The sequence below is a fragment of the Giraffa tippelskirchi genome, chromosome 4, assembly GCF_054371585.1.
Source record: "Giraffa tippelskirchi isolate mGirTip1 chromosome 4, T2T-mGirTip1v1.2.pri, whole genome shotgun sequence".
Classification (NCBI taxonomy): domain Eukaryota; kingdom Metazoa; phylum Chordata; class Mammalia; order Artiodactyla; family Giraffidae; genus Giraffa; species Giraffa tippelskirchi.
In genome coordinates this window covers 2671568-2685332 of record NC_137278.1, presented here as the reverse complement: position 1 = coordinate 2685332, position 13765 = coordinate 2671568, and the positions used below count along the sequence as shown (strand labels likewise).

At 60.7% G+C, this 13765-nt stretch overlaps 1 protein-coding gene across 6 annotated transcripts; it reads right to left on the bottom strand.

Moving 5' to 3' along the window:
• Positions 1-316: 316 nt before the first annotated feature.
• SLC2A6 (solute carrier family 2 member 6) lies at positions 317-7919 on the bottom strand. 6 transcript variants are annotated; one of them, XM_081590543.1, is made up of 10 exons: positions 7765-7919; positions 7075-7237; positions 5817-6023; positions 5082-5185; positions 3950-4046; positions 3383-3535; positions 2658-2766; positions 2169-2354; positions 1852-1997; positions 317-1016 (listed from the first exon to the last, which is right to left on the bottom strand). In XM_081590543.1, exons 1-10 carry the CDS (start codon positions 7854-7856, stop codon positions 861-863), a joined length of 1413 nt encoding a protein of 470 aa, XP_081446669.1. In that variant the 5' UTR covers positions 7857-7919; the 3' UTR covers positions 317-860. The 6 variants fall into 6 exon arrangements, with proteins under 6 accessions (XP_081446669.1, XP_081446668.1, XP_081446673.1 ...); XM_081590542.1 differs by having other exon boundaries at positions 3950-4161; positions 5086-5185; XM_081590547.1 differs by having other exon boundaries at positions 3950-4161; positions 5086-5185; positions 7550-7791.
• Between the last annotated feature and the right edge of the window lie 5846 nt (positions 7920-13765).

Genomic DNA, 13765 nt, shown 5'->3' with positions numbered 1-13765 from the left:
CCCTCTGGTCCCGAAGGGACGCCCCGACCCCAGAGCAGCTGAGCAGGGGCCACCAGCCCCGGGGGACCCGCCATGACCTCGGGGTGCCACGTGGCCTGCTCCCAGCTTCTCAGACGGCGCAGGTGGCTCTTCCGAGCGCACAGCTAGGAGGAGCTGGAACCTCACGGCCAGGGGACCCCTGGCCCTCGCCCCTTCCTTCTGCCTCGCTGTGGGCAGACGGGTGGCCTGGGGCAGCAGGCCCTGGTGACCTTGGCTGAGTCTTGGGTCTGGCCTGGCTGCTGGGGTGGGGGGCTCCCCCACCGGGAGTACTCTCCACTCCCTCCTCTCATTTATTGGTATAAATAGGGTGAACACAGCTCGCACTCAGGTGCTTCCTGTTCCCAGAAGCAGGGCGGGTGTAGGGGGCAGAGTCCGTGCTGGGCCCTGTGCCCTGGCCGGTGGGCGTCCAGCTTGTCCCCTGTGGTGCCCACAGTCTTCACAGGTGCAGCTTCCTGTCCTGGTCCTCACAGGGCCACCAGGCGAGGGGAGCAGGCGGACGGGGGGTGGCGGCGTCCCTGTGCAGAGCCAGTCCACCACCTCCGGCCCCGTCTGTCCTCTGCACGAGATCTAGCAAGGCCTTGTCCCTGGCCCGGGGCTGTGTGACGGCCCCCTCTGCCAGCAGGTCCGGCGGATGAGTGTGTGACGCTCTGGACGGCAGTGCTGCCTGCCCAGGGCCTGCACGTGTTCCAGGGGCTGTCAGGCCTCTGGGCCACCGTTCTGTGCCTGGGCCGTCGGCGGCGGGTTGCTGCTGCCTCCTGGATGCAGGGTGCAGGTTTGGGGCCAGAGCCCAGCTCCAACGCCCTCTCCTGCGGGGCCCCTCCCTAGCGCAGGAAGGACCTCCTCCCGGTGCGGAAGAAGGACTCGATCTGCTCCAGTGACCGCCCCTTGGTCTCCGGCACGCAGCAGCCGGTGAAGGCCAGGTTCACCAGGCACACGGCGGCGAAGAAGAAGAAGGGGGCCTGCAGGCCGAAGGCGTTCTGGGGGGGAGAGCGCGTGGGTCACGGGGAGCCCAGCGCCAGCTTCTAGCCCAGCTCTTGCTAGCCAGCTGGGGGGCGGCGCTCCATGTCATTACCCCGGGGCTCCCCGCAGCCGGCAGGAAATGCAGCTGCTTTAGCAGGGTGTTCGAGGCCCTCTAGGACTGCAGGCAGCCCTCCTCTGGTGCTGGGCCCTGGGACTGACTTCCTCCTCTGAGCTGGAGCCCACCCTGGCCCTGGACACCAGCCTCTCTCTCCCTGGTCCCAAGGCCCACCTTAATGCGCAGCCTTCCCACACGCCTGCCTGCAGCAGGCCCACCACCGCGGCATGGCTGGCGCGCGCTCCTCCTCTGCCTGCCGCTACCTCCTCTGCACCGTCGCTCTGCCTCCCGCTGGCACCAGCTCTGGGTGCCCCCACCCTACCCTGACCCACTGACTGCACCAGGACAGGCCCTGCCCAAGCTGGCCGCGTCAGATCCTCCCACCTGGGGACTGGGGCTCTGGTGGGCTTCAGGGCCTGCTGGGAGTCTGAACCAAGAGGGAAGTTAGGACGGGGAAGCACTCGGCCGAGAGACCCGAGCTGCCCACCGGAGGGAAGACTCCGCGCGCTGCCCGGGAGGGCGGGCCTGGCTCTGTGGTCCCACCCTAGTCTGGGGGTCAGGTCCCTGAGCCGAGTGTTTGCTGAAATGAAGGAGCCTCCGCTATGCCGTCGCTTGACGGTCCCTGGCTTGCTGTGAAGGGAGCGTGTGCTGAGGCCGAGGGGACACACGGGGACGCCCTCACACGGGCCCTCAGCACCGGCCAGAGGGGCCCCCCGGCCCCCGGGCTGAGCACTCACCATCACCAGCAGGAACGACTTGGTGAGGGCAAAGGCGGTGAGCCAGCTGACCAGCACGCAGAGCCCCGAGGCCGCGCCGCGGGCCCGCAGGGGCAGGATCTCCGACATGAGGAGCCAGGTGATGGGCCCCCAGCCCATGGCGTAGCCTGCCGGGGGTGGGGTGGGGACACGGGCGCGCTCAGACCCCCATGTGGGGGCCGGGGGAGGCCTTGGTGCCTCCCTGGAGCTGCTTGGAGACCCTCCCCAACCACTGAGACGGCAGTGTCCCGCACATCCAGCGCATGACGCTGGCCCCACCCCTCCACGGCCGTACCTACCCATGATGAAGAGCATGGTGGCCAGCAGGGGCACCAGGGTGAGGTAGCTGGTGGGCGTGGTCAGGGGCTGCTCCGTTCCGGCCAGGGCCACCCGCTCCAGGCCCATGGTGCTGTTGGGGGCCAGAGACTTCGGACCGAAATGCACGTACAGCCCCAGGGTCAGGTTGGCGGCGAACATGCCAGCCGCTGTGGACAGACCGGCGGCCCTCAGGGGGCCGGGACCCCGTGAGCCAGAGCCCCTCAGTGTCTGCGCCGGCTGCTCCCGCCCACCGGCAGCTGGGCCGTCACACCCAGCATGCGTGTGTCAATCGGCTTGTTCACTCCTGCGAGTCCCAGCCGGCCTTTCTGGATGTCCAGCCCTGCGCTAGGCGCCAGGGAGACCGAGCCCCCGGCAGGGTGGCTGTGACCCCGGCCCCCCTGAGGCTCCCATCGCGAGGGCAGCAGCTGAAGGAGTAAGCGAGGAAGTGCCGGCCACCCGCCCGCACTCACCTGAGATGAAGAGCAGGACCTTGCGGCCGGCCAAGTCCATGGTGAGGGCGGCGATCAGCACGGACAGCAGCCTCACGGCACCCACGATGGCAGCGTCATCCTTGGGGGGCTGCAAGGAGGGGGCCCTGAGGCAGAGCGGCCCCGGCCTGCTGGTCCTCTCCCCCATCCCCAAGGCTCCACAGGGTCAGGCCCCAGGCTCAGCTGCTTTGTGCCAGGCAGTGGCACCGGTCACCCAGCCCAGCCCGCGGGGCCTCGCTGGCAGGGGGCACAACTGCCATGCCCACCACTAAGCCCAGGGCTGGTATGGGATTCTGGCACCACTGCCCCTAATCTTCACATCTCATCTCATCTCTGAGCCCAGGACAGGCGGGTGAAGGCCTGCTGGCTATTATCTCCAGTTCGCAGAGGAGGAAGCTGAGGTTATGGGGGGGGACTGACTTCCTCAGCTAGTGACAGATGCTCTGAACCTGGGATCTGCGGCTCCCAGGGGGTCTGTTCTTCTAGAAGACTAATCTCCCTTGTAATTCTGAGTATCTTATTTAAGACACGCGAGCTTTACTCACAAACATTACTCTGAGGACATTGCGGGCGGCACAGAAACAGTTATGAGACGTGGGTATGCACACAGGTGCGTGCGCCCGCAGCCCCGGACAGGGCAGGCGCTCAGCGGGAACGGCCTCCCTGGACCTGGAGGCAGAGCCGGCGGGGCGGGGGCGGGCTCTCACCAGCAGGACTGCGGTGCTGTCGAAGATGGACTGCAGGTAGACAAGGATGGGCGTGATGCCTGTCAGTTGCTGCAGGAAGCGCATCAGCAAGGCGATGACGATAGGGCGGTACATGTGGGGGTCCCGGGCCTCGGCCCACGACAGGTGGCTGCTCTGGAGACACAAGGCTGCCGCTGCAGGGGGCGCTGTGCCTCCCCCTCCGGCTGGAACCACCCTGGCCTGGGCTGCGCGGGGCTAGGTAGGAGGCTCCCTTCCTCCCTCTTCTAGGAAATGTCTCTGCCACTGGGGCAGCCCCAGCTCTGGGGACCCCCAAGGGACCCAGGCTCTGGGGTCAGTGGGTGGGCTGAGGCAGACCCCCCGCTTGGCAATATGGCCGGGTCCCTAGGTGTCCACGGTGTGGCGCATACACACCCTGGGCACGCCCCGAGATGTCCCGCCCCCACCCCTCGTTCCTGGAGGTGGGAACTGCTCTCATCCCTGCCTTCCAGGAAAAGCAACCAAGGCTCATGCCAGCAGAGTGAATGGCCCGTGTCCCACAGCGGTGTGGGACACCCACCCTGCACACACCTGTCTCCGGACGGTGTCCTGGATCTGCTCGAACTCCCAGCGGGTGTCGGCATCGGCCCCTCGCAGCCAGGCCAGCGCCTGCAGCGCCTCCGCGTCCCTGCCCTTGGAGAGCAGGAAGCGAGGGGAGTTGGGCATACAGCTGAGCAGCAGGACCATGATGAGCACCGGCCCCTCCCCGGCCACGGCCAGCCAGCGCCAGGGCAGCAGCAGGCCTGCAGACAGGAGCTGTGAGGGGCTGGGGTGGGACTGGACACACCCCTCCCACCAGGGGCCTCTGAGCAGCCTTACCTGCCTTTAAGGGTTAGTCCCAGGGCCGCCTCCTACAGGAAGCCTACCCTGGTTGCTCCAAGCCGGGCTGCGCTCTGATCACAGGGCCCAGGTCCTTGGAGGGCCCCAAGGGTCATAGCGGAGTGATGGAGGAGTAGCCTGAGCAGCAAGGCCCCGGGGGCCTGTACCAGCAAACACTGACCACCCCCTGCAAGCCGGCCGCACTCTGGTCACTTTTCTCCCATCCAAGTACAGACCAGGCCTGACCCTGATAGCTTCTGAGATCAGACAAGATCAGGAGCGTTCAGGTGGCATGGCCGTAGACCTATCACTTTTATCTGTGGACTTTCCATCTAAGACTATTTGCCAGAAATCACTCTGCTACTAAAAGACAGTTTACAAGACCTCCAGCCTAAGAGAACCCTCATGGCCCAGTTAGGGGTGGGGCCTCGTGACCAGAGAGGTGCAGGGGACTGCCTAGAGGCACACAGCACAATGGCAGCCACCACCCCTGGCCTCCCAGCAGGGCAGGTTTGTCCCTTCCTCTCTTGGGTTGGGCTTCCCTGGCAGCTCAGACAGTATAAAAGTTTACCTACAATGCAGGAGACCTGGGTTTGATCCCTGGGTCTGGAAGATTCCCCTGGAAAAGAGAATGGCAACCCACCCCAGTATTCTTGCCTGGAGAATTCCATGGACAGAGGAGCCTGGTGGGCTACAGTCCACGGGGCGGCAAAAAGTCGGACGCGATTGAGTGACTCACGCTTTCACTTTCTTTTGTCCTTTCCAGCCCCTGCTGCTCAGCGGCCCCATCCCCCCGCCCTCCAGCCTGCACACAGGAGGCATTTCGTGTGCATCCGGATGATACTTGCCGAGGGCATAGAGGGACAGTGACCCGAACACCGCCATGAGCTGAGGCGTGGCGCCCAGGGCCCCGCGGACGCTGGGGGGAGCAATCTCAGACACGTACACCTGCAAGACACGGCCCACCCGGCCTCTGCTGAGGACACGCGCCGGGCCCGGCTGGGATGGACGGGGTGGCCCAGTGAGCCCCGGGGAGCAGGGAGTGGGAGCTTCCGTGGATTCTTGCCCTGGTTGTGATCTCAGCAGGACCTCAGCTGCCCGAACGGTCAAGTGGGCAGAACCACTCAGCTCTGATACGGGGACGCGAGGCTGCGGGTGGAGGCCGGAGGCACCCAGACTCTGGCCTCCACTCCCCCGACCCAGGGCTTTGTGCCCAGCTGGGCCTGCCCAGCCCCGATGTGGGAGTGGTGGGTAACATGCGGGGTCCCAGGAGGGGTGTAGGGCAGGGACTTCCTTTCCCTCCCTGTTACGTTGCTCAATGTGGATTTTCTCTGATTGAGCAACGAGTCTGTCAGGCCTTAAGACAGGAAGTTTGGGGAGTCCAGACTGGGGGCAGCTTGGGGCATGGTGTCACATTTCCCCCAAGTTAGCTGCCCTGGGGGTTGCTGAGCTAAGGCTCCCTGACAAACACATCCCCACAGATTGGGCAGGGGGCCCAAAGCCAGGAGCCCTCAGCTCATGGTGGTCAAGGCAAATACTGAGGCAGTGAGGGGACCGGGGTGGGCAGTCCTGGCCTTACCGGGATGCAGGCAGCTGTGAGCCCCCCTGCGAAGCCCGTCAGCATCCTTCCCAGAAGCAGCATCCAGAGGCCGTGGGCGCCTGCCATCAGCGCATAGCCAGCTGCTGAGGGCACAGCTGAGAACATGATGCTGAGCTTCCGGCCCAGGAGGTCATTGAGGACCATGGCACTGAGGCCCCCAGCTGCTGCACCCAGGGTGAACACGGACTGCAGAGGAAGGATGCAGGGCAGGCGTGTCTGGGCACTCTGGGCACTCAGCCCCACCCCCACCCCCGCCCCCGCCCCTTCAGAGCCTAGAGACAGCTGCTCTCCCAGGCTGTCCCAGGAGTCTGGGCTGCAGGACTGGGGCTCTGGATGGTAGTGAGCCTGCTGTCCCCAGAGGGGTACAGGCAGTACATGGATAGCTGTTTGTGAGGGAAGCCACAACAGGTGTCTGCCGTGGTTCTGTCCAGACTGATGTTTAAATGCCTAGTACTGTCACATAGCAGACAGGAGGGTTCTGACTTGAAGCCCTTGGGATTTTAAGGTTTGGGGGTTCTCGGACTCCCTGTTGAGTACACGGGGAGTTGGATCCGGTCAGCGACCTGGGCATCCTGCTGAGCCTGTCTGAGTCTCAGTTTCTGCAGCTGCATTATGGGGAGAGCAGTGGCACCCACCTCCTAGGGTTGGCCCCGGAGTGAACCAGCTCTCGTGGGAAGGGCCAAGCAGGGGCCTGGCACACACTAGGTGCACAGCGCGTGCTGGGTATTATTATCTTGCAAATCCAAGGCTGCTAAGACGGCAGTTCTAGAATCTTGGGACTCCGAGGACCCGTGCTGTTCCTACCCACATGCCCATCATCTCTCCTGGCACCCTTGTGGCCCAGCAGTGCTCTTTCCATCAGTACCAGAGTGCCCTGCCTCCCCTCGTCCAGGGAGGTGCCTGCTCTGTGTGACGGCCCAGCTCCAGGTGTGTGTGGGGGGCCTGGGGAACCCTCAGCCCCGCTGGGTGGAAATCTTAAGGGACACCTCCCCACCTGCTCCTTCCCACGCCTGCTCCATCAGCTTTCACTTCCCCCTTTCATTTCAGAGCCATTATCTGACCTCACCACCCCCACCCCTACCGCCGACCTGACGTGGGTGGGGGAGGGGCAGACCAGGGCCCTGGAGGGGGTCTCGTGGCTGAGCTTCGGGGGGCTGGTTTCCTAGCTGGGGACAGAGCTCAGTGGGTCCCCGCTCCCCCTGCCCTGTCCCTTGTCAGCTCAGAGCGTGGCTCTTACCCCGAACCAGGAAGCCTGGGTTTTGGTCAGATTCAGGTTTGGATCCGAGGAGTGCTCCAGGGCCGGGATGACGGGGGACGTGTAGACCAGGGCGTACCCGAAGCTGAAATTGCCCAGCACAGCAGCGAAGGTAGCCAGCAACACTCTCTTGTTCTGCAGGACCCTGGTGTGTGGGGGGGCGGTGCAGAGCCATCAGGATCTTTGAGTCCACCCCCCCTCCACAACTGCTGCCTGGCCTGAGCACAATGGCTGCCCGCTCAGACGGCAGTGCCGACAGACGGGTCATAAGCTGGTCAGACTGGCACTTCCCGGGCCGGAGCACCAGCTCCCTGAGGAAAGCCCCAGGGGATGAGGACAGCCCATTGCTGAGGCTGGGACACGGGTGCAGGGCGCCGTTCCCAGAATAGGAGCCCCGGCGTCTGCCCCTAGCTTTGCCATGCAAGGCTTGCCGCTTGACTTTAGGCAAACCCCTCACCTTCTCTGGGCGTCCACGGCCCTGTCTCTGCCAACTGGGGGCTGGGCCTAGTACTCGGGGGGGGACCAGGACTAGTGCGTCTGAACGAGGCGGCCCCTTGGTGGCCACTCGCCGGCAGTCAGCAGAGGCCTAAGGTGGAGGAGCCAGCTGCCCACTGGAGGTTCCCAGGCCGTCCGCATCCTCTACCCGCAGACCCTACGCCCAGCGACTCTCACCCGGCCCGCGTCCTCTCCCCTGGTGACGGGGGCGGCTTCTCGGGGAAGGTGTCATAGTCCCGGCCTTCGGCTCCTAGCAGCGGCTCCTGCATGACCGGCTCCTCCCTCCCGCGCGCGCCGCGAGGGGCCGGGGCAGCTCTGTCCCGAGGCGCGTCGGGCCGCAGCGGATGGGAGCATCCGGCAGAGCCCGGAGCTCCGCCCCCCGGCCGCGATTGGCTGCGGGGCGGCCCTGCAGAGCGGGCGCCGGCCAATGGGGCGGCCGCTAGTGGTGAGGATGCTGAGGATGCCCGCGCCGAGCTGGGTGGGGCGGCCGGGCTTTCCCCAGGAGCCGACTCGCGTCCCGGCTAACCCGAACCGGGAGGTAGGGTTTTCCCTGGACGCCGCAGGCCCCTCGTGAGCCCCGGGAGGCGGCAGGGCTCGCTAGGCGGCTAGGAGCCCCTCACGGAGGGAGGCGCTTAGAAGTCGTGCGGGGCCTGGTCCAAGCTGGGTACCAGCCCTGGGGGCGTAGACAGCATCCCTGCATCCCACCCGGGGCCCAGTTGGTATAAACGGAAGGAAGCTGAAACCCAGAGAGGGGCCGCAAGGCGCCAGGGTCACCCAGGGGACATTTATGCCCCTTCGAAGGAAGGCCGTGGGCTCCGCCTTGCACTCGACTCCCTCTCTCCCTGCCACAATGCGTCTGGAGTCACCGCAGTCCCCTAACGCGGTGAGACCCGGCTGGCTGGCTCGCCAGATCCAGGGCCGCCTCAGCCAGGAGGTGTGGCGTGAAGGCAGAGGGAGGAGGGGGTGGCGGTTCCCGTGGGCGAGACTTGTATATTTTCCCATTTCTGACTGGGGGAGTAACCTGGGCTTGTAGCAAATCATCCAGGTAATAAGATACAATTTACAAATAGGAAAAGCAGAAACTGAAAATTCCCTGGAAGTCCAACTTAAAAAAACCCCCCAACCAACCAAACAAAAAAACCAACCCAACCCCCACACAAACACACACACCACACACCACACAACAACGACAAAAAGTCTTGAGTTACTAGTGTCAACTGTCCCTTTGGACTTTTTCAGAGAGGAGAGAGGAAGATGAATCAGACCCTATTGTACTGAATGGACGTCCACATATATTTTAAAGCCGATCCTTTGTTGTTGAGCATTTGGGTTATTTCCAAATTTTATCTGTCAAAATAGCAAAGAGTTTTAAAAAGTTGTTACAATTCTCCTTTATACTCATCGAAGTATAACCATATATATTAGAACAGAGAAAACAGAGACGTGGGAAAACCACGCGCTCTGCCAACAGCTTCACCTTCCCCTCTTTCCTCCACGTGTCTGCATATTTGCACACTGAATGTGCATCAGATCGTGTGACACTCACACTGTCTTTTAAGCATTTTCTTGTTGCTATCAAGGGCATGGTCTTTGGACTCAGCACATCCAGTAAGTGGTGACTCCTGCTACAATGCTGCATAGTCCTCATGACCGTAGTTTGAAAACTGAGACAGAAGACTTTGACGCTGAGCAGGCCCGGATGGGGCTTTCCCAGGACAGAGCACCTCCCTGATGTCCTTCACCTGCCTTTTGTCTAGAGACAAACGTTAACCATAGAATGAACTTACTCAGAGAAAGGAAAAAAAAAAATGCAGAAGCAGAGAAAAGCAAACAGGAAAAATAATAAAGTTTAGTCATTAAACAAAGTCAAGGACCTCTTAGTTCCTCCTCAAAGGCTATAGATAATACTCTGAGTCACCTCCTGTGAGCTGAAACCCCCACCTCCTGTGATACTGAAACCCCCACTGGGTGGAAGGAGTTAACTCCTCGATGACCAGACTGTAGCCGTGACATAACGTGCACCATCTCACACAGTTCCAAGAACTGGCCTCAAAGAATGGACCCAAGCCAAACGTGGAACTGAAAATTAACTGTACTTAAGAGGACACTGATGAGACCACCGTGTGATGGATTTCAAGATGATTGTTGGAGCCGACTGTGCTGTTTCTGTAGGTAGCCCCCTCCCTCCACCTATGTGTGCGTGCTAAGTCGCTTCGGCTGTGTCCGGATCTTTGTGACCTTATGGACTGTAACCCGCCAGGCTTCTCTGTCCGTTGGATTCTCCAGGCAAGAATACTGGAGTGGTGACACAGGAACCAAACCTGTGTCTCTTACTCTTCCTTCGTTGGCAGGCCAGTTCTTTACCACTTGGGCTTCCCTGGTGCCTCAGATGGTAAAGAATCTGCCTGCAATGCAGGAGACCTGGATTCGATCCCTGGGTTGGGAAGATCCCCTGGAGGAGGGCATGTCAACCCAATCCAGTATTCTTGCCTGGAGAATCCCCACGGACAGAGGAGCCTGGTGGGCTACAGTCCATTGGGCCGCAAAGAGTCAGGCAAGACTGAGTGACTAAACGCAGTACAGCGCCACTTGGGAAGCCCTCCTGCACCTGTGAAAATCCCGAAAATCCCTGAGTAGCACGCGGAGTAGGCTTTTAGACCCGAGTCGGCCTTCTCTCCCAGGTTGCTGGCCTCCTATATAAAGCAAGCTTTCCTTTCCTACCAATACTTGTTTCTTGAGTATTGGATTGCAAGCTTCAAGCAGCCAAATCTGAGCCCAGTAGCAACATCTCAGATGTAAGCTCAATGAATAAACTTCTGTGTGCCCCCCAGGAATTGCAGCTCAGATCACAAAAGAAGCTTCTGGGTACCTCCTTCCACACACGTGCCCCCTCCTGGGGTCCCATCACCGACTTCTGTCCTTGTGGATTACATTTCCCTACTCCTGAACCTCTTGAATGGACTCCTGCTCTTGTTTTTGGCTCTTTCCCCCCTAGTTTTTTCCCATTAATTTTTTTTTTAATGTGAGATCTTCCCAGATCAGGGGTTGAACCTGTGTCCCCTGCATTGGCAGGTGGATTCTTAACCACTGGACCACCAGGGAAGTCCCCAGTTTTTTTTCTTTTAGAGTCAGCTTTATTGAGGGACAATCTACACACAGGGAAATGAACCCATTTTAAGTGTGTAGGTCGATGAGTGTTGACAGCAGTATCACCCCACGGCCCCCAGTCAAGACAGAGAACCTGGCCATCCTCCAGAATCCCCCTTCCCATTCAATATGCCTCCCTCATCCCTCAGCAACTACTGATCATCTATCTCTGACTGCCAATTACATTAATCTTTCCTAGAGTTTCATAGAAAGAGACCTGTATAGTAAGTGCTTCCTTTCTGGCTTCTTTTACACAGTACATCTATAGATTCATCTGTGCTGTGTTCTCTAGTGGCTGACTCTCTTTTTGTTTCTGTATGTGTGAGTTCCATTCTTTTATGGGTGGTTTGGGTTTCACCGGGCTCAGGGCAAGCCACCCTGAAATATGCCAAAGTGGCAGACTGATGACTCTGAATTTAAGCTGCTTGAGAAAAGCAGTGGATGCAGGAAGGAGTCTCTGACCCTCCTCTCTGTCCCCTTGAAAGGAGGAAATAAATGTCCCACGTGGAAGCTAGCCTTCCTGCACCAGGAGGCAGAGAGTCGGGCTTATCCGCAGAGACGGGGAAATCGGGGCACGAAGGCTGGTGACACACTCCTCTCGGTCTCCGCACGAACTAGCACCCCAGCCTAAGTGTCTTTGTCTTGCCAGTTCTTGACAGATTTGTTGTTTCTTTGTCTAAATAACATAAAGGCTTCCTGTCTTTGGTCATTTCTTTGGGTCCTATGTCTATGAAAGTGCTGTATGTGTGACATTCAATTTGTTTGTTTGATTTTCCTCCTGTTGATCTGTCTTGTGTCCACTGAATTATTAGACTGGCTGAAATAACGAAGAAGGGCAAGAGGAGAGGTTCCCCTCCTGGACAGGCCATTTTCAGTTTTGGGCTCAAGGATGAATCTTGTATGACTCTCCTTGTTCACAGCCCCCTCTTATGGGGTTTATAAGATTCTTAAGTGGATGAAGCTGGAATTGCTCATGAATGCTTTTTTTCCCCTAAACTAATATGTTTATAAAAATATTTATTTATTTGAATGCACTGGATCTTAGTTGTGGCATGTGGGATCTTTAGTTGTGGCACGTGGGAGCTAGTTCCTTGACTGGGGTTCAAACCCAGGTCTCCTGCACTGGGAAAACGGAGTCTTAGCTACGGGACCACCAGGGAAGTCCTTACCTTTCTTTGCTTTTAAAATTAGCAACGGGATGAACATCTTTGTCCGTAAGGGAAAACTTCCTTCAGCAAAGATCACTTCTGTGGTCCTCCAGGCTCCGCGTCCTGGAGGCTGGAGGCGTCAAGGAGCCTCCTTGCCTCCTCCGGCTCCCCCCTGGGTCTGCCCCAGACGGGCTGCTCCAGAACCTGGCCTCGGTGCTGGGGTGGGCCTATCCCCCTTCTTCCACCCCACCCCCTCGCCGCCTGGCACAGCACGGGCACATAGCCAGTGCCCAGAAGCCCCTTGCCGACTGGAATTTAGAGTCTGTCCCTCCTCCTTGGAGGAGGATCGGTTACCCACTCCAGTATTCTTGCCTGGAGAATTCCATGGATGGAGGAGCCTGGCAGGCTACAGTCCACGGGGTCGCCAAGAGTCGGACGGTGCCCCCTTTCCCTCATCTTCCCCAGCCTCCACGCGGAAGCCTCAGCTTAGAGGGAGCAGAAAACACTTCTGGGGGAGGAGGCATCTGGCTCCTCAGGGCCTGGGAGGGCCCTGGACACACCCAGGTGGGGGAGGGGCTCACTCCCGCCTCCAGCTCTGGCCGCGCCCTGGGGGCAGCCCCAGAGGGGGTGGTTTCCTTAGAGGAGAGAGGAGGCCACTGAGGTGATCACTCAGGCTGCCACCCACTGGCCCCGTCCCTGGGGAACACGGCAGCTCTGGGGTAGGCTTCTCCCAGGACGCGGGAGCCGGAAGGTAACTGTCCTGCAGAACTTCGGGGCTGGGGGTTTGGGAGGGGCTTGTCAGAGTCGCTGTTCAGAGACACTCCGCGTCTCCTGGCCCTCGCTGGCTGATCGAGGGCCTGGAGCCTAACAAGCAACCTAGTCCAAAGCTAGTCCTCCCTGGGCAGGAGACTGAGGGAAGGGTCTCAGGCTGCCACGACCCTCTCTGCCAAACTCTGGGGCTTCTTGGGAGTCCTGCTCCAGGAGGCACTTCCTTTACCGAGCCTCATTTTTCTCATCTGTAAGATGGACATAACCTGGTGCTCCTGTCCTTCGCTGCCGTGCGGGCAGAGAGCAGCTGATGGTAGCCTTGTTGCGAATCCTCCTGCAGTGTAACCAGGGCCCTCCAGACAAGTCCGCTGGCTTTCAGTCACCCAGGAAACTAACCGAGCTGCATTCCAGGCTCCCTGGCACAGGGGGAAAGGTCTCCGAGGAGGGGAACAGCAGGGCTGAACCTGACCTCCGGCCCCGTCATCTCGAGGGAGGAGGTGGGAAGCTTGATGGGACCGCCGGTGGCCCCTGGGGCTGTCGTGTCTGGTCCTTGTCCTCCCTCTGTGGTCTTCCGCATCCCCATTTCACAGAGGAAAACACTGAGGCTCAGGGAGTCACTGCCCGGGGGCACCTCTTGGCTCCTGGCTCCTGCTGTGATGGGGGGCTTCCCCAGGGAGACGGATGGGCGGGGAGGTGGGTGTGAGGTGGGCCCCTACCAGAGGAAGTCCTGTCCCTCACCTCCTCCTCTCAGATGGGCCAGCCTGGGCCCCCCGGGGAGAAGGTCTCTGACACCCAGCTGTCTGGTGCCCCGGCCGCCCCCCACCACGCCCTGGCTGACGTCATCCCCGGCCCTGAGGACTCGGACCTGGTGCCCTCTCTGACCCTGGCTGCAGCCCTGGTCCTCTTGTTCCTCCTGTTCTCCATCTGGCTGGTATGGGACTGGCCCCTCCGAGACTCCCGCTGACGTGGGCTCCCGAGCGGGGGTCAGGGCATCCCTGGGCCGGGTATGGCACAGCCTCCCAGCCATGCCCTGGGCCAAACCCTGTGGCAGCCCCATGGGACCCCAGAAGGCCCCCAAGCACCCCCCACTGGAGCGCAGGAACCCCGATGAGTCC